A 27,902-nucleotide genomic window follows, 5' to 3' on the forward strand; every position below is an offset into this window, starting at 1 on the left:
ATGTAGGCCCTCTACATACATGTTACACTTGTGTAACTTGGTTTTCACGTGAGACTCCTAACAGAGGGTGCAGGGGCTGTCTCTGACTGTTTTGTCTGCTTTGGGGACCCATTCCTATCATGGTATCTCGTCCAGCCTTAATAGAAGAGGAGGTGCCTAATCACACCACAATTGGTATACCATGGCTGACTGACATGTTTCTGAAAAGAAACAGTGGAGGAGGAGTGGATGAGGTGGGGGTGGGCAACTGGAAAAGGGGAGGAAGGGGAAACTTTGATTGGGACTTATACAAACAAACAAACAAAATAGTTTTGTTCACACACGCGCGCATACACACTCTCACACACATACGCACACACAAATCGAGCCAATGAGATTTTGAAAAATACCAGAAATATCATATTGCACTATAAAGCCAACATTTTTAGGAGAATATAAGGTTTGAGCACCATAAAATATGCTCATATTGAAAACAAATTCCTTTCTATAATAATTCTCTTTAAGATGATCTTCATACCACCTACAACTTTACTTCAAGAGCTGAGTGTTCATTCTAAATGTTCATTCATAAAGAAGAAAATACTTCTGTGGTATGTCAGACAGGAATGGCTATAGGGTGAATTTGCAATATTGTATGAACAATGACTTGTTACAAATTCAGTCTGTTGCTAATTTAATAAGGTTTATTCTTAATGTGTCCACATTCTTTACCAGTGACATTTTTGTGTTTTCTATCTTCCAGCACCTCCGGTTTTCATACAAGAGCCTTCTGATGTGTCCATGGAAATTGGCTCCAATGTGACATTACCTTGTTATGTCCAGGGTTATCCAGAACCAAAGATCAAATGGCGAAGACTGGACAACATGCCAGTTTTCTCAAGACCCTTCTCAGTTAGTTCCATCAGCCAGCTGAGAACAGGCGCTCTCTTTATTTCAAGTAGGTTAAAGGATGTGTGTGTGTGCATGTGTGTTAGCATGCACGTGTATTTGTGCACTTGATTATATATATTCTTTTGTATGTGTGTATTTTTTGTTTTTACATAGTTCCCTATTTGTTTTTCTTCTTTGAACACAAAGATTCAGTATGGTAGCTCAGAAGGGCTTTTGACCTTTATCTTCTTTTCTTAGCCTCCTGTGTGCCACCATACCAGACTCTATCTACAGATATGTATGTTCATAATTTGCTAGTAGATTAAACTGGACACACTTGGTTACAATGAGATTAAAATCGTTCCAGTATTTAAAATCCCATCTTGGTTTCCTTATTGTTTGCAAGCCAAGAACTACCTTTAAAGGCTTTAACTTCAGCCTCCTGACCATGCCTTCCAGATTGTAACTAATGCTACCCCGACTGCTCCAAATGCTGTCTTTAATTGTGCATCTTTTATAATGCTTTTCATCTTGGAAAACAATTCTATGCATTTTTATGATAACATAATAAAAATTGCATTGATATTCAACATGAAGTAAAAAGGAGGATGAGAAAAATAAATTTGTATGAAAAACGTGTATTTTTACATGTGAATACTTGTTGTCTCTACAGTATGTGGTCCTTCACTAAGGACACCAGAACTCAGCACAGAGTAGAGATAGCTAGTAGTTTTCCTAGCTAGATGGATAGCTATGTCTTCTCCTTATACAGAGTAAGGCTTGTATGATTATACACACATCAAATCTACAAATTTCTAGTGGAGTCTTCATAATTCTTGCCAGACTTGGGACACTATTTATTTCTCTATGAATCTGCTCTGTGTATTTTCTCCCTAGTTTTTTATTCCCTAAATGCAAACATGTTCTGCCCTTACTGACTGGGGCAAGGAAACACTGGCCCCTACAAACAGCAGAAGTGCACCCCAGGTGGCTTACCATTCTACTCTTTGAAGAGATCCTTCAAAGATCTTTCTTCAAGCTCTGCTTTTGATTTATAATTCTCCATAAGTAGACAGCTCTTTCTATCTACTAGCTACTCTTTTTTTTATAATTTTGGAGATTATAATTTAATTAGGACATTTCTCTCGTCCCTTTACTTCCTCTAACCCCTCCTCCATATACCTGTTTCCTCTCTCCTTCAAATCTGTGGCCTTTTAAAAAACTAATTGTTATTGCATGCATATATGTGTGTGTATATATATATATATATATATATTCCTAAATATAACCTTTACAGGCCATCTAATGCTGCCTGTATGTATATTTGGCACTAGACAACCAGTTGGTGTGCTCTTCCCTGGAATCTATCCTGTTTCCAGCTTTCCTCGGTTGCCTGTATCTCCTTGTGTACAGTTGAAGCCTGACAGGCTTTTCTCTGTGCAATCTGGCATGCTCACTGGTGTCACCCTTATTCAGCTCACATTTGGGCCTTCACGTTGCTGAGACTTGATGTCCAGATGCTCTTTAAACTACAGCTGGGCTCTTACCTCTGCTTTGAATTCCTAACTCCTCCACATACAATCAATCCTTTCCTGTCTGTGCCTCCACAGCTCACTGTACGAACATCATAGAGAATTTGTTACCCTGCTGTGATGTCTGAGCTTGTTCGTTCCTTCCCTAGAAAGCAATGGCCAGAAGGTGCTTATGTAATTTCTGTCACAGATCTCAGCACTGTGCCTGGTGCAGTATCAAGATTTCATGGTGGTCCTGAATGAATAAATGAGTTCTTCTTTCTAGATTTATGGGCAAGTGATAAAGGAACGTATATCTGTGAAGCTGAAAACCAGTTTGGAAAAATACAGTCACAGACAACAGTAACGGTGACAGGACTCGGTAAGATTAATTAACTTCAAAAACCTTGAACTTCTTTGATGTTGATGTTATCATCCCTTGCTTATGACAATATCTATTTATTCTAGAGCCAGGTAGAGGTTTTTGTCCCTAAGCCATATTTCATACAATGTTACAACTATAAATAACTTAACATCTGCTTCAGGCTCTGCATCTTCTGTTGATTATTGGTCACTCTAAAGCACATTGACTGATTAAACTATTCATTTATTCCCAGTATGGAGATTCTCATACTGAAAATAAATAAATTCCTTAAAATTGTTTTTCCATAGTATTATATAGTTCAAATTATTATAACATTAAATATTTCACTGCATGTATCTCATTAATACTGTTTTATAGAATTTTCTGTGTGTCTTCATTTGTCTATCTCTACCTACATTTTTTGAGTTATATCTTTTAAAGATTTTGTGCTCATTCATGGTATTGCTTTGTTAATTTCTAGGAAAACACATTCAAGTTCTTTTTCATTCTTACTTTAAATTCTGTTCCTGAAAACTCCAGGTTTAAACAACATGATGTGTAGTCATCTTGCTTATAGTAATACCACCGCCACCCCTGTTCTGATGAAGCTGGGTCTTCTTTCTTTGATATAGTTGCCCCGCTAATTGGAATCAGCCCTTCTGTGGCTAATATTATCGAAGGACAGCAGCTAACCCTGCCTTGTACCCTGTTGGCTGGAAATCCCATCCCAGAACGGCGATGGATGAAGAACTCAGCTATGGTAAGAACTTTTTTAATACATGCCTTTTTATTTATTTTCTCCTAAGAATTAATGAATTATGTCACAAACACTGAAACCTGGTTTTGTAAACATGTAAACATGTTTTATAACCATGCCAAATCTCCTCTTGAAAAAAGATTTCTCATTTTATTTATTTGTCCATTGTGTGTGTGTGTGTGTGTGTGTGTGTGTGTGTGTGTGTGTAGGTATCACAGTTCAATAGAAGGTATCAAATCCTGTGGAGAGAGACTTAGAAGCAGTTGGAAACCACCTGAGGTGGGTGGGTCTGGAGAACTGAACTCAGCTGCCTCTGCAAGAGCAGTGCCCTTAACTGTGGATCCATCTTTCTATCAAAAAGGCTTCCCTTTATGTTATTATGTTTATGCAATCTATATTATTTGGAACTTAAATTTTTAAGAAATAATTGGCAGTATAATTTTTATAATTTCACATTAAATTTGATGTTACTAATAAACTATTTTCAGAATATGTAAAATTTAAGTTAGTATTGTTTTCTTAGTACTTAAATACTTTATACCCTTTTGTGTAGAATGTTATGAAATATTAGTATTCCTTTAAAATCTTCCAATTAATATATTACCCTTTTTGTGTTGAGCTGTAAATTTCTTTTGTGATGGATTATGTCAGGAAGGTAGATCCCTAGCATATAACTGAATATCAGCATATAATTTTTAATTAGGAAAGGATATGGGCAGCATTTCAATTCTATGAAAGTTTTCCATAAATGTGTATTCTATTGAGACAGAACTTCATCTAGTGCAGACCACTTCCCCTGTTTTGCAGATAATCTAGACTCACTGGCTTCTAGAAGTACTCATTAGAAGTGAATTGACTCCATATGAGGAATTACAAGTGTACTTACATTTACATGAAAAATTTAAGGAAAAACAGAATACCTCATGGACAAATAAATACCCTTAGATATGAAGCTAGCTGGGCACTAACATGTAAAATGGTACAGGTTTAGAAACAATCCCTTGAATGCTAAACTATTGTCAGCCTTCTCTGACATGGTTTCTGGATCATACTGTGTCCGTATTTTTTGAGCCTGGCAGCAGGCAGGGGTGGGTGCTAAGATGAAGTCACACTCCCTTGGCGTAAAGAAATAGCTATGTGCTAGAACAAAAATATCAAAGGGCTTGCTAGTGGTGATGAACCTTCCTGGAAAGGACAATCTCAACCAAGTGAAAAAGCTACTAGTGAAATTAGAGTCCCTAGCAGCAGAACTCAGAGAAACACAAGGTCGGTGGTATCTCTTTTATCCCCTTTCTGGAAGTGCATAACTCTCTGATAGAAAATGGTAGGTATAATTCCAGAGAGATATCAGGATTGTATATGATTGATAAATTCTTAGGAACATTTTAAACTGGTCATTTTTTAGCATAAGGATGCTAAAGTCCCAATTTGCTCTATAATAAATTTGATAATTTGGTTGAGAAAAACAAGCAGATCTGATTTAGTCTGCCTTTTCTAATTAAAAATAAATGACTCTTTATTAATTCCTTTTGAAAGTTGGTCCAGAATCCTTACATAACTGTGCGCAGCGATGGGAGCCTACATATTGAAAGAGTCCGGCTTCAGGATGGAGGCGAATATACTTGTGTGGCCACTAACATTGCTGGAACCAATAACAAAACAACCTCTGTGGCCGTGCATGGTAAGAGAGTCCTGATATAATTGTTTCCAAACCTTGTTCAAAACAGGATTCATAGGTTTTAATCAAATAACTCTGTTCCTCTAATTGCAAGAAGGAGAGACTTCTCCTGATTGTTATTTTATATTTCTTGAACAAGCTCTGCATTGTTAATACTGTTTCCAGATTTCCTTTCCCTATGTACACAAAGACATTCTAGGGAGTCACCAGCCACGTCTGGCCAAGAGCTTTTGTATGTGGTTTCTTTATTGATAAAAGTCATTTCAGCTCTCAAAGAATCATGCTTAAAAATACACTTTAATTTCAGGCAGGCTGAACTTATTGTTCCGTCCAAATTGCCTTAAATTTCCTCTTCTTTTTTTTTTTTTTGGATTGTGCAACAAACATGTCCTTACTAATGACCCCTCTGTGTTGGAATTAAAAGTGACCCAAGCTTTGCTAAAAGTCATTTCATGTGTCATGTGTTCCGAACAATCTTTTTTTGCATGATAAATAATTTAAAGGTCACAAATAAGAAAATCCAGAGGCATTCTTTTCTTTCCACTTGTAACAATTACCAGGCTTTTTTTTTTTAAAGTTTCAATGATATTGTACACCTTCATAGTTTGAGCAGTTCTCCTAATATTTTTATATTTGTCTTTAAGACCTTGTTATATTGCTTTTATAATGTAATATTGAAAATAGATTTATATACAACAAATGAGTTTCTTAGGAAGAAAGTAGCAAAAGTTCAATAGAATACTTGGTTTCATTCACTTACTCAATTGCTATTTATAGCATGAGTTGGGAACGCTACCAGCTTACACATTTTGTTTTGTCTGTTGAAGGTTCCAGTGGCGGTAAACCATCTCCTTCTATATGCCTGCTCCACCACCTCCTCCAGCTTTATGCCAGTAGCCACCAACATCACTTGACATGTCCTTGAGAGGGTTCAAAGAAATACCCTCAACTAACTTACATTTAGTTATAACCTGAAATAATAACGGCATGTCGGGTGCTGGTGGCACACGCCTTTAATCCTAGCACTCGGGGGGCAGAGACAGATGGATCTCTGTGAGTTCAAGTCCAGCCTGGTCTACAGAGAGAGTACCAGAACAGGCTCCAAAGCTACAGAGAAACCCTGTCTCAAAAAATAAAAATAGATCAGTCATGTGTTTGCTGTAGCAGAAAGGCGAAAAGACAGCCCAATGACCTGATTTACTGGGACACAAGACATTTAATAACTGAAAGCTAAGAGGTCATTTCACAACAGTTTTTGATCCATTTTAGTCCAAAACAATCAACTATTTGATCTATAACACCACCAAACCTGGCACAGCACAAAGCATGGCCAGTTCGTGCCTGCTTCATGTTAATGAGTTCACTCTTTGTTGTATCTGTTCTCAGCAATACCTATGAAAGATGTTCAACCAATTCTAAAAAAAAAAAATATTTTAAAAATGAAGAAATTCGAATACAAAGTCAGACAAAAAGGACAAAATCTAATTGTCAGATTGATTTACATAGACTCATGATCTGGAGAGAAGCTGCTCCTCTGTACCCAGATGTCAGCAAGCCTCAGAACTGATCAAATTTGCAACTTTTCTTCACTACTGTCTAACTTAATATGGCTTTAAAAACATGACATTCCCTTATGTTGCCACAAATTGACAGCATATTTGAGAGCTGTGTATTCTGTCATGATCCTGGAAATTCAATTTCTTGCTTTCATGAGTAGCTCGATGTTCTTGTTTAGAGCTGGAGACTTGCTGCCAAGTCTTTAAGACAAAATTAGTGAAAGACTAATGCCAGCCATAGGAAAGTATGAGTGCATAGGATACATCATTCCAGCCTTCCATGGAGTTTTTGCACTTGGGGGGGGGGGTCTGTGGTATCTTCTGTTCTAGCAAATTTCTATTTCAGGGTAGTATGACATTTCTGGAAAATTCTGACTTTAAGCAAGAAATGTGGTAAACAATTGAGCTCCAGGGAAGAAGAGTTCTAGTCTCATCTTCCCACAGGATGCAATGGAAAGGTCTGTAAACACCAGGCTTCCATTGTGCTCCTTTTGTTAAAAAACATGCATGTGTAGAAGCCTTCATTGGAGTTGTTATTCTGAGGATATGGTGTGTTGGTCATTTGGGTACATGTTGGTTCTGGCTAAGAACACGGGGAGCAGAGCAAGTCCTCATTCTTCCTTTCCTTTTATGGCTCCTCACATACTGCTAGGCTTTCTCTGGCTTCCTAAAGGCAAAGACGTGCTATTCTTAACTGGGAAGTGTTGTCTTGTCCTTTATTTTATTGTTTAAAGGTAAATTCTCAACATCTTTCTAGTTTTACCAAATACCTTTTAAGGAACCATCCTTTTTATCATTTAAACTTAGTAAAACACTGAATGGCTCTGTGGACATCAATTTTGTTTAATAAGTGGTGATTAAGCAGCTCATGTATTTAAAGGTGGGCTTACATCAGCTTACTGAAGTTCAACAGGTAGTGGACAGTAACCAAAGAGCTGTTCTCAAGATATATGTATAAACATTAGACTATAATCTATCTTGAATTTTCAGGAAATAATTGGTTTTATTCAGTCCTTTTGTGTTTTCTTTAGAGAGGTCACTGTATTAGACATCACTTAACACTTGGTTTTAAGCTTTTATTAGATCTGTCTAGATTATACTTATTGTATTTTTGCCATGTGTTCCCATAATAAGATTATGTTAAACTGATTTTTCATAAACATTAAGAATGTATTGAAAATGTTCAATTTGAAGTATATGATAGTAAATGGGAGAAAAGGTACTCAGATGTCACCTTCCTTCTGTCTCCAGTTCTGCCGACCATTCAGCACGGACAGCAGGTACTCAGCACAATCGAGGGCATTCCAGTCACGTTACCGTGCAAAGCAAGTGGGATTCCCAAGCCATCTATCACCTGGTCAAAGGTAAACCGTAGATCTAGTGGCAGTCCCTGAACTACAGTATGTGGGAGGACTTACAGAGTTACATCTGGGGGCTTCAGCAGGATAGTGAGAGAATGAGACCCAAGAAGGCAGGAAGTTAAATCAGTCCTTCACTGAGCTGGCTTCCTCTGCGGATAGCGTGGAAGATTTCAATGGGCTGGATATCCCCCATGGAATCAGATGAATGTGTCTCAGATGGATCTCCCTGATAAAAGATTGTCTTGCTAGTGTGCACAGCGATGGCTGTCGTGGTGCCATTCACCTCTGCTACGGTTATGGCATCCTTGTCCTTAGGTAGCTGTGCAGTAGAGGAGGAATGGCTTGGGATGGAGCAATGCCATTCTAGTGAATCTGTTTGTCTCTTGTCTCTCATAAACAACTCCCTTCTAATTAGCCCTTTGCAAATCCTTTACCCCTTGCAGGTATTTCTCTCTCTCTTCCTCTTCTAAATAAAGCTATTCCTTTATATTACCTTTAAAAAATATACAAAAACATTTATGCTTTGTTATGCTTATAGAAAGGAGAGCTGATTTCAACTGGCAGTGCCAAGTTTTCTGCAGGGGCCGATGGGAGTCTGTATGTGGTGTCACCGGGAAGCGAGGAGAGTGGGGAGTACATCTGTACAGCCACCAACGCAGCTGGCTATGCCAAGAGGAAAGTGCAGCTGACTGTCTATGGTGAGAGCCATCCAAGGGAGCTTTGCCTTTGAAATAGCCTAACCATACAGATCTCACAATTTCTTCCTTAGTCAGGTACCCGAAGGTGGTGACCTCAAAGTGAAGTTCCCTCCTAAGCTGACATTGTAAAAACAAAGATACACTTTTATTTTCATTGCCAACCAAAACCACCACAGCTTAGATTCTGATTTGCAGGGAAGTAACTGTATAACCTTTTGAAAACTTCCACACTATTTCCCAAGAAGTATGCTTACCACATCCAACTTTTTGCAGGAACAGCAGTTAGTTAAAACTCCAAGTGAAGGCAAGCCGCGGCTGTGTCTTGGGTAGTGCCCTTCTGCTCTGGGGAGTACGGCTCCTCTGGGCAGACCTGAGGCCCTCTTGGCTGACGTCTCCATGGTGTGTGGCAAGGAATGACTGAAGCTTGCTCCTCATTTTTTTTTTTAGCTCTTGCTATAAATGTATTAATAGGAAGTTTTAGGTATACCCCAAATCTTGGGACTCAACATCCTCTTGTAAGTGACTTAAGAACATTGGAAGTCTATGACTGAATGTAAATGAAACTGCTTTGCTTTCCGTGCATTATTTTCCCTTCCTCATCCTGTGTTTATTTTAGTAAGACCCCGAGTGTTTGGGGACCAAAGAGGACTGTCCCGGGATAAGCCTGTGGAGATCTCTGTCCTGGCTGGGGAAGAGGTGACACTCCCCTGTGAAGCAAAGAGTTTACCCCCACCCATCATTACTTGGGCCAAAGATGGTCAACTCATCTCTCCGTTTTCTCCAAGGTAAGAGGTCCAGGGTGAAGATCATCAGCACAGGGAGACGTAAATTACTGGCATGATGTCTGCTAAAGCTTGCAACTGTATCAAAATATAACTTTTACAGCTGCTTCTTAACTCTAATTTTACTGTGTGAATCATAATGCAAATATCTGATATGCAGGATATCTGAGATGTGACCCAATGTAAGGATTGTTCCACACCTCCTCCAGGAGTCATGATCCACAAATTGAGAACCACTGCCCTCACAGGATGCAGTGGGCCAGGCTTTACTTCCTAATAATGTGAAGCTTTGATTGGTTTAAACATTTCTGCAATTCAGTGGGTGTGAAATGGATATTTGAGTGGTTTTAGTTTTCATGGCATTGACTTCAAGTGAATGTAGACGTGTGTGGCTATGTGCTGGTCACTCATTCTATCTGAACTGCCTCTCCATACTGGATTCACAGGTTTGTGTTGACTTCTCTCTTTCTTACTGGATGCAGATGTTTGATATTTGCTTTTGACAAGAAACTTGGGCCTGTCATATATATATTGTCACCTGTCTCTCTCAGTCAGTCACTATGATTTTAATTTTATTTAATAATGATGTATTTGAGGATAAGTTTTTAATGCTTCTAATGAGCTCAAAGAATTAACCAATTCTTTGTAGATTTGTATTCCTTGTATCTTTTTGTGATTATATTCAAAATATTAAATATTTAAACCCTTTAAAGATTTATTTCCCATATTTAGACTACTCCATCTGAATTTTTATATTGTATATGATATTAAGCAGCAATGTAACTTAGTTTGTTTTGAATTTGGAAAGTCAATTACCCAAGATCATTTTGAATAGTCAATTCTTACTTTATGGTGTGCATGTGTTTGTTTTCTGGAATGTATAAGGACTTTTTACATTCTAGATAAACATTCTACCATTGAACTACATTCCCAGCCACTTTCTGCATGTTTCTCAATATTCCATCTAATATTGATTACAACGTGTGTTCTCATGCATGCATGTCATTTTTGATGTCTCTGTTCTTTACTATAGTTTGACTTAGCTCTGTGATAAACCTTGATGTTAGATAGATCTCTGTGGCACTGACAGTCTCTCAAAAGAACTTAATACAACATTAATAATACTTAATAGCATCTAGTACATCATTAATTAATGAGGGAGCTATTAAAGACACATTTAAAAATATGTACTTTCTGTTTGCCTTTACTGAAACACACTCAATTATTTGGGAAGCATTGAAAAAGAATGTTACAGTCATGAGGTCACTGGTAAGTTGCCAAATGCCCCTGTTTAAAAAAAAAATTATACCCATGCTCCAGTGAGTAACACTAGGTAACTCATTCTCTCTCTCTCTTTCTCTCTCTCTTTCTCCCTCCCTCCCTCCCTCCCTCCCTCCCCCCCTCCTCTCTCTCTCTCTCACACACACACACACACACACACACACACACACACACACACACAAAGGTCGAAGGACCACTGGTTGAGGAAGTATAGGGTGTCAGTGGAAGTTGGAGAGAATAAGAGAATTATAAAGGGGGTAAATATGATCAAAATACTTTGTATAAATATAGGAACATATAATAAAATCCATTCGTGTTTTTAGTTACATGTGCTAATAAAAACTGAAAGGAAAAATGCTCAAAATAAGTTGAAAAGTTTACAACACACATTTGCTTTGTGTGGCAGAAGCCTATTGAAGCACAGAGATGGACAGTTGTTTGGTGATTCTAGACAACTGTGTTAGAATTAAAGGTAAAAAGAACCCTTTATTTTCTGTTTATAAGAGCATCATACACAATACAAAAGATAATTATGAAAACCTTGTTTCCATGGCTCATAGACCTGTGGGATGGTGGAGAGGGTTCTTTCAAGAGTTGTTTGCAGCACAGTTGTATCACGCTGATGTACAACTGTGCAGGGATGTTTGTTTCCTCTCATTATATGCTCTGATGTGTGGATTTTCCTCCTAGACACACTTTCCTCCCTTCTGGATCAATGAAGATCACAGAGACTCGCATTTCAGACAGTGGGATGTATCTTTGTGTTGCCACGAATATTGCTGGGAATGTGACTCAGTCTGTTAAATTAAGTGTCCATGGTGAGTATTGAAAAGATGACCTGGGTAGCTTTGTCCACTGGCCCACAGTGAAGCCCATTTGATTGTGAACCTCTATATTGTATGTAGACTAAGAGTTCTGAACTATGAGAACATGGTTTTCTTTTATTTCCTCTGAAAAGTTTGTTGTCTACATGTAACTCCCCCTTTTCTATTTTCAAATAATAATTGGCCCTTGGTTTTTCTAAATGTCTCTATTGTTGTTGATATACGGTAGGGGAGGGAAATGTGTTCAAAATGTTGATGTCTGATTGTATTCTCACAGAAGAACATTTTGAAGAGTCACATTTGACATATAAAGAACTCAATAGCTGAGAAAATGCTTCTTTCTATCATTATTTGAGGTCCTCACACTTCTCTAGCTGAAGTGTTAGTTTACCACAATCCACCAATTATTCTTCCCTTCAGTGCTGATTATCCATCTCCATGGCAGATATGGAGCAAATAACAGAAACCTAAACATCATAGGAAAATGGTCTGAGATGGCATTAAGTTGTCTTCATTTCTAGACCAGTCGTGACAATGGCATCCCATTTAGACTTTTGACATCAGAAGAGGATCCCATCATTTACCAACTCTCAGGCACTCAGTACATTATCTAACCTCTCATGTTTAGTGTTCTTTCTCCCCCAGAATGATGATAACAATGCTTTTAACCTTAGAAGGATTTGAGACTGACAACCCCGAGAATGGGCCTTTTACAGAGCTGCATCTCATGAATTCAAATTTGACTCCTGCCTCTATAGTACACAATGCAAAGGTCCTTCTCTGGTGTTCTGATAGTTTTCAAAAGGAAGAGACATCTGGGGAAACAATACAAGCTATGTGTAATTTTTGTCTCTGAAATTAGGAAAAAAACTTTAAAAGCATTTTCTTAGTGCCTGTCTCTTGTAAGGGGCATACAAACTCACTGTGACTGCAGAGAGAGAATTCTTTTTTCTCTGAAATTATAGAGGTTCTTGAGAGGACTTTTGACCTTACGTTACTTATAAACTAAAGGAAACCGACTATTGTTAAATGCTTCCTATTCATCAAGTTTGGGATTAGAAGTATTGTGTTTACTATAGTCCCTGTAGTATACTGGTACTACACCTGTACATTTAGTTCATTTTGCCTGTATTGCTAAAGAAAGTGCCTCAAGAGGCTTGCTAGCACACCCTACATCCCATAGCTAGTAAGAGATTATTCTACTCTTTGTGTGTAACTTCTTGGTAAGGCATTTTCATTCAGAGTTGTTTTTTTTTTTTTTGTTTGGTTTTTTCGAGACAGGGTTTCTCTGTGGCTTTGGTTTCATTCAGAGTTTTTAAAAAAGTATTTATAAACATTTGATGATTAATGCTCAGTTGTAATTTCCAGTTCCTCCAAAAATACAGCATGGAATTAGACACATAAAAGTCCAAGTCGGCCAGAGAGTAGACATCCCATGCAATGCCCATGGGTCTCCACCTCCTGTGTTCACCTGGTTTAAAAGTGCAAGGCCCAGGCCAATTGATGGGGTGCAGCTTCCTAGCAATCCAAATGGAACTCTGAGCATCGAGCAGGCTGTGATCGCAGATGCAGGCACATACACATGTGTTGCCACTAACACAGCTGGCACTGATGAAGCAGAGGCGACACTACACGTCCAAGGTGGGTTTTGACGTAAGAAACGTATGTCTGGTAGATTGAGGGTGAGAATAAACGAGACTCCTGGGCTCTACACAGGAGTGCAATCATGGATCTCTTTAGGGAGATTACTACCTAAAACTTTAGCTTTGAAGGGCGCATTATCCAGAAGCTAATGTATGAACTGTTGCTAACCCCGAATGAAATTTTTATGTTTACTCTTTAAACTAAAGTCTCTGGTGTATATAATGGAAATGATCCTAAGTAATGGGCCACCCAGATTTTCTGGTTTGGGAGAAACTGCAGCTGGAGCTATTTGGAGTAGCATTTCACCTCATACCTCACCTCAACTGATCCCTGAGAGGTCATGGCTCACTGCTCCTCTATTGTTGTTGGCTTTATTGTGAGGGCTGTTACTGAGGTTGGGCCAAGTGTCTGTCATGTTCTAGGCAGTGGTGATGTTGTAGTGACAAATGCCCCTGCTTTCCTGAGCTGTGCTGGTGTGAGTAGACCTAAAACAAGTAAAGAAAGAAACAAGGTTTGTAGATGGGAAAAAGTAGAATGGGTAAATTAAAATGAGGTTACTGTTCTGGAAATTGGCTACTTCGGGTTGGGTTGCCAGGTAGGAATTTTGTAATCCTTTAAAGTAGTATTTAGTTTGAGGGCTTCCTGGCTGGCAGGAACACTAATCACTAGAAGTGTTCTGTCTCGCTCTGGCAGAGGGAATACCATACAAAGGCGGGAAGTAAGTATGAAGGGGTGTAAAAATCAGTGTAACACTTAGAATTTAGTAAATGGGACATTACAATTGCTGGGGAATGAGTGTCTAGGATGCTAGCGGGGATCATATCTAGCTCATCTATTTGCTCAATAAACCTTACTAAGTGCACATGTTTAGAGTAATAGGAGAAAAATAGACATTTCTACTATTGCAAATCTCAGCGGTACATCACTACAGACTACACAGCGGTTGCATAGAACATTAATCCTAATGGGACTGTATTTGATAACAGGATACTTACAAGAAACCTTTATCATAGGTCAGATAGCATAAAGATTTGCATGGAAATTTGAGGAGAGGAAGCTACAGATGTGGGATCATGCATGGTGCTACATGAATGAACAACAGACAGAAGTGCCTGTTGGGAGGCAGGAGAAGGGCGGAAAATTAGTAGGTGACTGAACACAGGCATCAAAGACTAAGGCAATCAGAATGGGAAAGTGTTCAAGGAAAATCAGAGGCAATGTATTTGTTTCTGTACTAGAACCACCTACAGTGGAAGACCTGCAGCCTCCTTTTAACACGCCATTCCAAGAAAGACTGGCCAATCAGCGCATCGCATTTCCATGCCCTGCAAAAGGTATGCAACACTCAGGGGTACAAGGCATGGGTAACAGGTCATAAGTTTGGGATATGGCTAAATTTCTAAATTTCTACCTGAGATTTCTGAAATTCCACCTGCCAGTCCTTGCTATAACGTTTGAATATAACGGAAACTCCCCTCCTCCAAACAATTCTTTGAATTGGTATTTTTCCATCATCCATGTTTTATTTCTCTCAGTAAAAGGATCTCCCAATTATTCATGCTTGCCTAATCTAGGATGTTTTTCAAGATTGTTCAACTCTTTTTTTAAATTACTTTTCATTTCATTCTTTCTGGAAATGTTTTCTTGTTTAAAAAGTTGCATTTGATCTGTTCACAATATTCCCTGTAAATGTCAATTAGGAAGGGGTATAAATCAGAGCTATCCCCTGTCTGAGGTTCTTTATTTTAATCCTTTTCTACTCCTCTAGGTCTACTTGCACTGGTAATTCTGGTAATTGTATGAAACATGTATCTCAGTGGCTTTTTAAAATCCTTTTTAAAATAGGATCATGTTTTCTGCCAGGAGTGTGTGAGAGGACCATTGTCTCTGCCATCCTTGCACTGGGTGCCAAGCACATGTTGAAGACATTTTCTCCCATAGGCATCCATTTACAGTGACTCAAACTGCCCTGTGGTAGTCCTAACAAAGTCCAAGCAGGGTTCTTGGTCTAGTTCAAAGTCTGGCCAGGGCGGGAGGGCTCCAGACAGCTGCCAGCAACACTGTCCCAAGGGGAATCTCTCCTTAGTTGTCCCTGGAGGTGGCAGCCGTTAAAGCCATCGAGCTGCCTGGGTTTAGTAGCAACCACTCCATTCATTTCATCCAGTATTTAAGAAAGATAACTTTAACAGATTTTTCAGATATCTGAAAACTTATCAGTAATAGTTCTCAGAGCCATTGAGAACCAGAGAGGCAAGACCTAGAGAATAGGCACCTTCAGAATAGTGTGAGTTTATGTAGGTCCTGTGGGGTCCTTTGCCCCTTGACCCTACCTGTGGCATAGCTGCTTTTCAGTCTGCTCGGATCCCTTACTCTCGTTAGCGTTCTTGACTTCCCATTTCCGCAAAGTAACCATCTTTTCTTAGGTCCTCATGTCCTTCTGAAATAGAGTTCTTGGGTGCATCCAAAAGTCGTTATATGATTTTTCATTGGTGTGTGTGTGTGTGTGTGTGTGTGTGTGTTGTGTGTGTGTGTGTACACCACTTTGAGGAGTCAGGTCTCTTTTTCTGCTGTTCTGGGGATCAAAGTCAGTCTTCAGACTTCAGAGCAAGGGCCATCTCATTGGCCCAGCATATTGTAGTTAGACATATTCTCGGTCCGCTGGTACCCCAGACCAGTTTTTCTTCACCTGCCTGTTCCCGAAGCCGCTTATGAAATAACCACTCTGAGGCTTATTATCAGTTACATTTGTTTGGCCAATGTCTTAAAATTCTTACTGGTTAATTCTACCTCTTTAGTTAACCCATTTCTACTAATCTGTGTATTGCCACTAGGCTGTGGCTTGCTGATGTAGCATGTTACTCCTTTGGAGTTACATTGTGTCTCTTTGACTTCACCCTTTCTCTCTCTCTGTTCAAATTTCCTACCTGGCTTTACTCTGGTAAGCCACTGGAAAAACATTTTTATTCATCAACCAATAAAAGCAACACATAGACAGAAAAACATCCCACATCACCTGTTTTTGTTTTTTGTCTTTTGAGACGGGGTTTCTCTGTAGCTTTGCAGCCCATCCTGGAACTAGCTCTTGTAGACCAGGCTGCCCTTGAACTCACAGAGATCCACCTGCTTCTGCCTTCCAAGTGCTGGGATTAAAGATGTGTGTGCCTGGCCCCAGATCACCTTTTGTTGTTTTTGCTAGGGATTTCATCTTGATAATAGCTATTCTAGTACTTATAGATAGAAGACAGTATTCTGATTTCCTTTGTTTTGTTTGTCGGTTAAATTTTTTTCATATTATTTCAATAAATGTTACGTGTTAAATATTATTGTCGTCTACAAAGCAAAGAGTGTGATTGTTGGGGACCAACCTCGACAAAAATACCTCTCACCAGGGTAAGCGCATGGGGATTAGAAATACAGTAAAGACACGAATGAAAATAATAAAACAGAGAATCATGTAGGATAATATGGGGGTGGGGGATTTTTCAGTGAATACTGAAAATTTACCTGCATTTAATTTCCAACTACCTAAAATACCCTTGTTTCCAAAAGGTAAGAGTAAGACAAAAGACTGCACTAACATGATACAAGAAAATGAACAGACCAATTGTTAAACATTCTGTTGCTAGAACGAAACAAGTCACACTTACACCCTAGACCAAAAAGTTTTATAGACCAATTACTCCTTGGGTGAAATCCCAAGTGATCTCCATAAACAGAACTAGAACTTAGTTGGATCCTTAGACTTTTGTTTGAGGTAGGAACAAACTACTGCCCTATTCCAGGAGCCCCTGGTCTGGCAATTAGCCACACCTTTTGACAATTACCTTGAGCGAGCAGAACTCTCTGAGTTACAAATAATAGGTGGGACTTTTGTCTGAGGTGGAGCCCAATAATCTTGAAGGAACTAGAAACAAGTCCACACTCTCTGACCTTTGGCCTTTTTGGGCCTCCACATGGGATAAAATAAACTGATTATACCCTCTGGTTTTCCCTCAGAACATGAGCAGATGACTGAAGACCATCAATTTTACTGTCTTCCACATTGGTCAAATCTTACAATAATTGAGATTAAATAGGCTTGTTTTTTTTTTCATTTTTCTCATTTTTCATTCTATGAATATGCCTTCCATAATCACTTTTATAAAGCATTAGTTAATATCAAGTTTAGCTTCACCAGTACATTGTATCTATTTCTGACATTCTTTTGATTTTATCTTGAATTCTATGTATATAGTTTAAGTAAAATGCTTCATGTAGGTCCCCGAGTGGCTGCAGCAGGCAGCGGGTCATGAGACCATGCTGCAGGTTTCAAAGTGGCAGCAGGCAGAGGTCCCGAGAGCAGCCAGTCCCAGGCAGGGAGCCACAGCCCCAGCGGGTGAGAGACAGAGATGAATAGGCACACCACGCAGAGTGAGGTTGGATAATTTATTTAGTTGGTTATGGAAAAGAGACAAGAAAGGGGGAGGGGAGCAAGGAAAGACAGAAACTGCCTCTTAGAGATGGAAAAAAGAGACTTTTGGGCTGCAAGCCGGAAGGAAGATCTGCCTGCCTCAATGGATAGGGAAGGGAGTGGGCAGGGCTTGCCTCTTAAAGGGAAAGGACAGACCATTACAGTATGTAATACTTTTAATATGTTCATTACCTAACAACATCTTATGGATTCATATTTGTTTTGTTTAATGTGACTTATTATTATTATGATTGTTCTGTATAGGAATTCATCAAGGTTTTGGGTGTTTAGAATAGTGCCACTTACATTTTTTTCAAATAAAACAATCACAGCACAGGTGTTACTGTCTTTCTGTCTGTAATATCCCCTCTGGCTTTAATATGCATTCTAATACAGTTTTTATCATTTTGATACATAAGCATGTCACTTCTATTTACTCTGTTATTCATAAATAAATCCAGGAAAATATTTTTTTTCTCATTGCATTATTTACTTTTTTAACGGCTTGAACTCTTGTCTTTTGATGAACAGATAAGATATTGAAATATATACATAGGCAGTGGAAGCCTTTTCCCAAATTAACCATAGGCCTCAATTTCTACACACTCCTTACACACTATTTGGCTGGGTGGGTTCATGATGAATTCCTGTAGCAATGCCACATCTTTGCTCGGCTTTTACTTCACTCCCAGTCTTCCTCTATATCTTGTCAATTTGATGAATGAACATTTTTTATTTCACTTCTGGTCACTGTAGTAAACTCACCAGGAAAAATGTTTTGCTTATGCTCTGAGTTTTCTGATTAAAAGCAGCTTTGATCAGCTAGAAACCACAGGTCTGAAGATTGATCAGTAGTTAGAATCATTAACTAACTACTATTAATCGTAATCCTTCACGTTTATCCTGAAAGTGTCAAATGCCTCAGGATACACATTATGGTTGTAGCAGGAAGTTTATCTGTTCTTGAAGTATTTGATTTTTCTTTACCGTTATTTTTTTTGTAATTTTGTTCTAAAAGGGCTTTAATTTCCTACCTAGGTACTCCTAAACCAACCATCAAGTGGTTACACAATGGCAGAGAGCTGACGGGGCAAGAGCCTGGGGTTTCTGTCTTGGAGGATGGTGCACTGTTGATGATTGCTTCTCTCACACCACACAACAATGGCGAGTACATCTGTGTGGCCATCAACGAAGCTGGGACCACAGAAAGGAAGTACAACCTCAAAGTTCATGGTAAATGTAGATTAAAATGTAAAAAACAAATACCCAAAAATATTGCTCTTCCAAACTTTTTCATATTTAAATCATTTAATCAATATATTATGGCTTAATAATAATGTGAATATATTACTGTCAAACAGAAGATAGGAAATTGGTTTATATTTATTCTTCAAAATTTCATTCAATTTTTGGTTGTGGCTTTACATCTCTCAAAGTTCAAATAGGAGATAAAGATGCAGCACCAAGGCCTACTCACCCAATAGGTCTCATTTGCATATATTCTCCAGAGGGAAGAAACCAGTTCACACTCACTATGTGTATGACTCCTTAGAGATTTCTGAAGGCACAAAAATGTATGAAAACCTTATGAAAAGAACATATATGATGGAATATTATGCCCACTCTTTAGACCTAGGTTGTTGAGCAATCTATCTTGTGAATTAGCCTAGGTCCTTAATTGTTATCTCTAACATCTCATGGGATGAGTTGATATGATGTAGCCTTTCTCTGCTGAAGATAAGCATTCAGATTGTTACCAGATCTTTGCAGTTATTTAAACTTTCAATGAAAACTGTTTACCTGCATCACTTTATAAGGGTATAGGATTTTTAGATTTTGCTGTGAATGGCTTCCATAGACAGTGACATTCACTTTCACCAGTCAAATAGTGAATACCATATTTCTTAAATTAACCCCCTAGACTTTCAATATGTGGAATGTTCTTTCTTAGAGTTATCCTAAATTTCATCCTGAACTTAAAACCCTGACAAAAAGCATTAAATAGGGTTTTTTATTTATGGACGTGTGAGTTGACATATTTCCTTTTCTAAGGAAGCTTATGCTTGTGTGTGACCAGCTTTCAGCCCTCATTTGCATTTGAAGCTTCTTTCTAATGGGCTTTATGGAGAAACTTGGAAGCTATTGTTGATTATAAGGCTATTTAGTTATTACTCCTCGCTTTTGCAGTTCCACCAGCAATTAAAGATAAGGAACATTTGACAAATGTGTCCGTGTTGGTAAACCAACTGGCCAGTCTCTACTGTGAAGTAGAAGGAACTCCCTCACCTGTCATCTCATGGTATAAAGACGATATCCAGGTAAATGGAGACGGCCGTGCACAGTATGCTTAGTCCCCAGCCTCTGTACCTGAATAAATTGTGCAGATGTTAATTTCTTCTCAGTAGTATCAAATGTGGCCCTTTTTTCCCAATGGCAGAGTTTTATTAGCTTTGGAAATAACAATAGTTTGTCTCATGCAGGTGACAGAAAGCAGTACTGTTCAGATCGTGAACAATGGGAAGACACTAAAACTCTTTAAAGTATCTTCAGAGGACACGGGAAGATATTCCTGCAAAGCACTTAATATTGCAGGAACTGCTCAGAAGTACTTTAATGTCAATGTGCTAGGTAAGGAAATCTTATAAAACAAACGGACAAGTTAGATACATTTCTTACTGTACAGCAAAACAGAGATATAAAGAAATAAATTGATAGGAGAAATACCACTTATGGTACTCATTCAGTATGTTGCTTTTAATTTTAATTATTTATCATATAATCATGACCTTGACTTACATACCCCAAGGTGTCATTTACTTAAAAGTGGTGCAATGTTTGTTACGAGATACTTCTCTAAGCAGTAGCTACAGAGAGAAGTGCTTAGGTACATGAGTAGCTTTGTAACGTAGTGCAATGCAATTATGATATGTGCATCTCCTGAAGCTAGCAGGATGCTTGAACTGGAAAATGGTCAGGCAACCATTTCCACTGTAATTTAATTAGCTGCAGAAGCTAAATAAGCCCTGGTTGATGTCAGAGAAAGAGAATTCTGAGAGTATGAAATGGACTTTTCAGGAAGGAATGGAATTCTGAAAGTCGGTAGTCACTACGCTAGACTGTGATACAAATAATTTTAATGGTGTCACTAATTTCTAGTTGCTAAAGTTATATTTGACATTATAAATTCACTTGGTGATAAATGACTTTTTTCAATATTTTATTATCAAAGTAGGTATATAATTGGTGTTTGTAGTGAAAATGAAGCCTAGATGCGTTGTGTTCATAAAAATTAGCATTCACCAATACAAAAATAATCAATTTCCTTTTCTCCACCAACCTAAACTATATTATGTTTCTTTTTCCTACAATTATACTTATATTTAACTACAGGTCATTTAAAGAAACCTCAGCAATTTTTCTATCATCAGTCTTGACATTGTTTCTCCTGACACTCATTCCCTCTGTGAAGTCCATCTGTGTGCTGATGATTCCCAAATGCTCAGCTCTACCTTTTAATTCCTTGAACACTAGAAAAAATATCTAGTTTTCACCTCACTATCTTTTTGTGTTTTTTTCTACTTCTTAAACTTTTATGTTATCGTAAGAGAATCTCACTAATACCCCAGGCGGCTTCAAACTCACAATCTTTCTGCCTTGACCTCCAAATTCTAGGATTATAGATGTGTGCTGTGATGTTCATATATCCTTAGCATGCTTGCTTGAACAGCTTCTTTATGTGTTATTGAATATCTTGGTGCTATATCAAACTGAAAGATCCTAATGATATCTTTCTCCAGTCAATGTCGGGGTCTCGGAGTCGCCTGTATCTCTAACCTTCCCCTGCTTTCTTCAGAGCTCCAGAAATTTACCCACGTTCATCTGTGTCTACTTCCTAATTATCTATTTCTTTCCAGTCCATGGTGAAGGCATATTTTCATTTATAGTAGCCCCTTAACTTCCTTTCTGCACACACTCTTCATCATCTGATCCATTCTTCACTCAGCAACCAGTGAGGTCTTTATATAAATATCTTATTATGCTATACCTCTTCCCCATTGACACCTTGTAGTGTCTAATAATTTTCTGAAGATGAACATCTGACCACTTAATCTGCTACAAAAGAGAAGGTATATAGTGAGGCAAACATACAAGAAACCTTTCATTTGTATATTCCCAAGGATTAAGAATGAGTATATTCTTTTTCATACTGTATAACATACTCATACGAAGTTTTGTATAAGAAATCTTCAAAAAAAAAAGACGAAGGTAGATATGACATGGTATTAGCATTTGAACCATATGAAATTGACAGCGTCCATCTGAAATTGTCCACAATCTGAAATGCACATTAATAATACCTTGGATCATATGAACTTTGCTGCTCAGTTACATTCCATGAGTCTCAAATGACTTCTGTCTTATTATACGTGTAGGTTATTGTCCTGCTAACAAAATTTCATGAAAATATTCCTGGATTTAAACTGAACATTTGGGCACACGGTGTGACATGAAAGGGAGCTATTGTGGGATATTTTATTTATGACATTATTGTTGAAATGCTTTGATAATCACTAACTGCCTCTTTCTTCCCAAGGTCTTTTTGGCTAAGTCGTGTATTTTATGATAAAATGTCTTTGTTCAAGTTCCACCCAGCATAATAGGTGCCAGCTTCCCGAATGAGGTCTCAGTTGTTCTTAACCACAACGTCACCCTGCAGTGCCATGTCAGAGGCTCTCCCTTCCCTTCTATCTACTGGTTCAAGGATGGCAAGTGAGTATCTTGTCTGTATTTGTTTGAGAGTGTAATTCATAAGAAACAGATATGCCGGTGTAAGCTTTTCCTCCCTTTTAACTACCTTAAAATTACAACATTATTAAATGACCATTTTGGAGAAATAGTGTTGCCTTTAAAAAGTCTTATAATATCTTTAATTTTTCAAGTAATAAAGCTTTCTATAATTTAGGGATTTATTATAGAAACAGATTGATTTATAATTATTACATTAAAAATCCTGTGCACAAATATTAACAGTAAAAAAAATAGATTTAAAGGAAGAAAAAATTACATGAGATCAAGCTATTGAGAAGGAAAATGTGCTGAGACAATATAACAAATACAGAGACTGGTTCTCATCTGAATAAAGTGGAATTCACAGAGAGCAATTGCACTTCCCAGAATGGAAGCATCAAGGGCTTGCCCACACTGATATGGCTACCGTGACCTAAAGTGGTTTGAAATGTTACTTCTCACTGTGTCTGTATGTCTGAGGAGAAGGGATCTAAAAACAACTAAGTAGCAGAGAATCTAGATTTGCCATGTATAAAATATAAGAATCCATTTATGCTTCCAAGAAATTAAAAAGACAGACAATACAAGAAAAATGAATTAGGAGTAGAAATGATCAATTAAAATACAACCACACAACAAATATTTAAAGATTCTCATCCTCTGACCCCAGGTAAGACCCTAAGCACTAGTGGAGAGGGTACCTGAACTGGTTGTCTCCTATTATCAAATTGATGACTACCTTAATTGTCATCATAGAAACTTCATCCAGCAACTGACTGAAGCAGCTACAGAAATCTACAGCTAGCATTGGATCAAGGTCCCAGAGTCCAGTCAAAGAGAGGGAGGAGCAATAATATGAGCAAAGGGATCAAGACCATGATAGGGACACCCAAAGATACAGATTACCTAAACTAGTGGGAGTTCACAGACTCTGGACTGACAGTGGGGGAACCTACATAGGTCCAAACAAGGCCCTTAGAATGTGGATGACAGTTGTGTAGCTGGGGCAGTCTGTGGGGTCATTGGCAGTGGGACCAAAAATTATCTCTAGTGCTTAAACTGGCTTTTTGGAGCCCATTTTCTTTGGTGTGATACCTTGCCCAGTCTAGATATAGTAGGGAGACTTTTGGTCCTGCCTCAAAGTGATGTACTAGACTTTGTTGACTCCCCATTGGAAGCTTTACCCTCTCTGAGGAGTGGATGCGGTGGGAATTGGATAGGGTAGGGGTAGAAGTGGGAAAAGGTGGGGGTAGCAGGAGGAGGGGAGGAAGAGGAAACTGGGATTGGTATGTAAAATGAGAAAAGATTGTTTAAAATAAATAAAAAGATCTAAAGAAACCAAAATAAAGAAAGATTCTCACCCTGAACAATATACATAAAATAAAATTTTGTTTCTCATAGGTCATTTTTAAAAACAAAGGTTTGAAAATATCAAGGGTTGTTATGGTACTGGAGAGAATGTGGAGCCATATCCTTAGAGGAATTTGATGTGTTAGATGGCAGTGCTCAGATGCTGTAACACAGGTATCATATCTCCACTCTACAAGATAGGAAGGGATCATGCATGTCCAGCAGGAAGCTCGTTTGCGGATTCTCTGCTATGGTGTGGGAGAATTGTCTGTATTCTGTCAATCATGTTATAAATAAACCATGATTGGACAGGCAGGAAATATAGGCGGGAAAACCAGACAGGAAGTAGAAATGATGTAATGAGAACAGGAGAATTCTGGGAAGGAGGAAGTTGATTCCTCCCACTCCTGCCCAGACCACCGAAGCAGCAGGATGTGATCTGTCTCACTGAAAAAGGTACTGAGCCACATGGCTAACATAGATCAGAAAAATGGGTTAATCAAGGTGTGAGAGTTAGCCAATGAGAGCCTAGAGCTAACGGGCCAATCAGCTATGAAGACTTATGTGTGATTTTCTTTGGGGCTAAACAGTTGTGGGGTACCAGGCAGGACAAAAACATCAACAAACAAGCCAGCCCCGTCCGTGTTACACTGCCACACTGCCATGGCAAAAGGGACTTTAGAGTCCCTTAAAGGAGATCATAGACTTCACTAATTAAGATTTGTCAAGTATTAAAATGACACTGCTGCCGATAACACAAAGTGAGCGTGTTTACAGCAGTAGATAATGGATCTTAGAAACAGACTTCCCTGGAAAATGTACATAAGCTTGTTTGGGAATAAATACTCTCAATGTTTATGGTTATATAGCGTTCATATGCGTTCCACTTTTTAGAAAGTTTGGCATAGTCAGCATCATTAACAAGTAATAACGTCACATTTTATTAACCCTTGCTCTGAGGTTCTGATGAAACATTATCAAACTCTAATTATCCACTTAATCATAGAAATTTCACATTAAATCAAAAATCTCACATGAGTAAGAAGAATAGAGTGGAAGGGTGAATGTAGCAAATGACAATCCGTCTTAGTTCCTAATGCTGTAAAATAAAGATTAAAGACCGAAGAGGGAGCAGATTCCATCTCAAAGGAGTAGTTACCTAGTCCCATTAGTAATGTGGCTTAATGCATTTAGTTATTGAATAGGAATGCTGATCACACTGTATTTTTATAATAAAATCTGCCTCATATTTTAACCTCATACTATGTAATAGTTTAACCTCATACTATGTAATATTTTTGTAATTAATAACAAAGGAAACATGAGGAAATTAAAATGCATCTATGAAATAAATTTCTTTCTAGGCCTTTATTTTTGGGAGATCCCAACATTGAGCTTTCAGACACAGGACAGAATCTACATCTGAGGAATGCACGGAGAAGTGACAAGGGGCGCTACCAATGTGCTGTGTCTAATGCAGCGGGCAAGCAAGCCAAGGATATAAAACTGACTGTCTATGGTAGGTGTGACTTTTCCCATGGTGTTACTGTCAGAAACGGAAAGTAAAGTTTTTATATCCTTTCCTTCCTTATTGAATACTATAGTATGCTAGTCAAATAAAGAGAAGGAGTTTACCTTTATGTTTTAAACTACAAAAATACATTTAACTTTTTAATGCAATTTATCCTAACCTGTGGATTTATTCAGATTATGTAGTAGTTTTGGTATAGTAAAGCATTCCCTAATTGATTAGTATAAACATACATATAATGCCTATGTCTTTGAAGAATTAAAAAAATACTTTAAGAAGTGTACAAATACAACTAAGCAAATAGTATAACAGCAATTTGATTGCTATATATTTATTCATCTTAGTTTTTATCCTAACAATGTCTTTAGTACCATGTGTTGTTCTATTTTTCCCATTTAATCTCTACCAGAAATAATGTGTCTTAGTTATTGTTCCATTGCTGTGACAAAATACCACTGTCAAAGCAACTTATAAAAGAAAATATTTAATTTGGTGCATACATACCATCATGATGTGACAGCAGGCAGACAGTGATAATAGCACTGGAACAGAGAGGGCAAACTTGAATAGCATAGGCTTTTGAAACTTCAAAGCCCACTCCCTAGGACACACCTCCTCTAACAAGCCACGCCTCCTAATCCTTTCCAAACAGTTCCCCAAACTGAAGACCAAGCAGTCAAATATTGAGCCTATCACGGCCATTCTCATTCAAAGCACCAAATAGTGTAAGCCTGATTTTCACTAAAAATTTCATCCATCAATTAAGGTGGCTGTCAAAGTTATTTAGGTAAACACATGAATGCTACACACACAATGACGTCCGTTGTAGACTAGAATAGAATTTTATGTTAGTGGTTCTTAGCAATGCGCTGCAAGGCTCAACTCACTGCAATATCACCACCCTTTTCCACACAGTGTAGAGAACTCAAGGACAGATTCATGTATTTCAGGATTGCCTCTGCACAGGACCTTCTCAATCCAAAACAGTTGCTTCGTTATAATGTTATATAATATTATACTGATTCTTTTCTTCATATCACTTATCACTGCCTTGTGTTTGCTCAGTTAGGATTTGCTTCTTAGATATTTACTGCTAAGGATTCTAAACTTCATAATAACAGACTTCTATTTTGCATGCCTTCACTGTGTTGTCTGATATAGACAGCTCTAAAGACATTGTTCAAATGACTGAAGGATCTGGTCCTAAACTATAGAACCAATAGTCATATGAAGTTAGTGAGCAGTTAGTCCAGCCTTAGAGGTACTGTAAGGATAAAATGCATAACAGGTTTCAATAGTGGTATAAAACCTTATATAAGATATCCAGTTAATAATTTTATGATTTATTCTAAACTTATATTTTAGATATATTGGACTAAGTAAAATATATTCTTAAAATTAACTTCCTTAATTTTCTTTTTTATTTTCAATGTGGTCTTTAGAGAATTTAAAATTACATATGTGGTTTAAGTTATGTTTTTAATGAATAGCAGTTTCAGTAATTAACAAGAATATTGTATTAGAGATAGATAAACTTGTGTTTGGACCCAAGCTCTGCCACTTACCAGCTTTGTGGCTTCATGTGGATTTTTTTTTTGCCCTTCTGAGTTTCCATTTTTTTAATGGATTTAGTAACAGTGCCCATATAACAGTGAAACTCTGAGGATAAAATGCCACAAAAGTTTTATTTGGCTTTTAGTAAGAGTTCAGTATATGCTTTTCACCATTGTCTATTTAGCAATACCATTGCTTTAAATCTTAATATATATATATATATATATATATATATATATATATATATATATGATCTAGCTCACTTCCTTCCTTTCTTCTCTTTCTTTGTTTCTAACAGGGCTTCACTGTTAGGCCAAGTTTGCCTGAAACTCATGGTGATCCTCCTGCCTCTGATTACTAAGTGTTGAGATTGATTGTTACTGTGTACTATCACATCTGCCTCAAATATAGTTTGATTTTTACTTAATAACTGCATTTAAAATCATAGTTTTAAAATATTGGTGCCAGGGGTCGAGGATGGATGCGAAGGGATAGGGAAATGAATGGAATTTGATATATGATACAAAAGACACGTAGAATAAATTAAAAGAAAGAAAAAAATATTAAAAAATAAAATAAAATATAGATGTCAATTTGAAGTTTTAATATCTCTTATGAATCAAAGATTTTGTATTTAAAGCAGATTTTTAAATCACTTATTTGTAAAACAGAAGCCTATTGGGAAAATCAGTCATGAAAAGACGTGTTCTCTATGTAAGTGCCATCACTGAAAGATTAGTTATGTAGATGCCAAGTTAAACAAAAGCGTTATTACTGTCACTGCCATCCTGTCAGAGCCAACCAAAGAAACAACAAGCCCAGTGCCTTCCCAGGCTGTTGTATTGTTGCCAAATCTATTGTGAATACAGTTTGGAACTTCAGTAAGACTTCTATTTCTGTGGA

At 37.8% G+C, this 27,902-nt stretch overlaps 1 protein-coding gene across 1 annotated transcript in view; it reads left to right on the forward strand.

Annotated features, from left to right (window-relative positions):
* Positions 1-27,902, forward strand: part of Hmcn1 (hemicentin 1) — a 441,231-nt gene that overhangs the window by 238,300 nt on the left and 175,029 nt on the right. The window contains exons 16-30 of the mRNA XM_041662626.1: positions 743-937; positions 2,668-2,763; positions 3,378-3,505; positions 5,039-5,183; positions 7,988-8,100; positions 8,636-8,795; positions 9,412-9,580; positions 11,549-11,676; positions 13,051-13,323; positions 14,565-14,660; positions 18,815-19,009; positions 19,964-20,094; positions 20,257-20,404; positions 22,420-22,546; positions 25,279-25,433. Coding sequence (XP_041518560.1) covers positions 743-937; positions 2,668-2,763; positions 3,378-3,505; positions 5,039-5,183; positions 7,988-8,100; positions 8,636-8,795; positions 9,412-9,580; positions 11,549-11,676; positions 13,051-13,323; positions 14,565-14,660; positions 18,815-19,009; positions 19,964-20,094; positions 20,257-20,404; positions 22,420-22,546; positions 25,279-25,433 — 2,259 coding nt within the window. The remainder of the gene's footprint in view (positions 1-742; positions 938-2,667; positions 2,764-3,377; positions 3,506-5,038; positions 5,184-7,987; positions 8,101-8,635; positions 8,796-9,411; positions 9,581-11,548; positions 11,677-13,050; positions 13,324-14,564; positions 14,661-18,814; positions 19,010-19,963; positions 20,095-20,256; positions 20,405-22,419; positions 22,547-25,278; positions 25,434-27,902) is intronic.

This window comes from Microtus oregoni, unplaced genomic scaffold, assembly GCF_018167655.1.
Source record: "Microtus oregoni isolate MIOR12 unplaced genomic scaffold, Mior012 000013F_ref0000133, whole genome shotgun sequence".
NCBI classification, from domain to species: Eukaryota; Metazoa; Chordata; class Mammalia; order Rodentia; family Cricetidae; genus Microtus; species Microtus oregoni.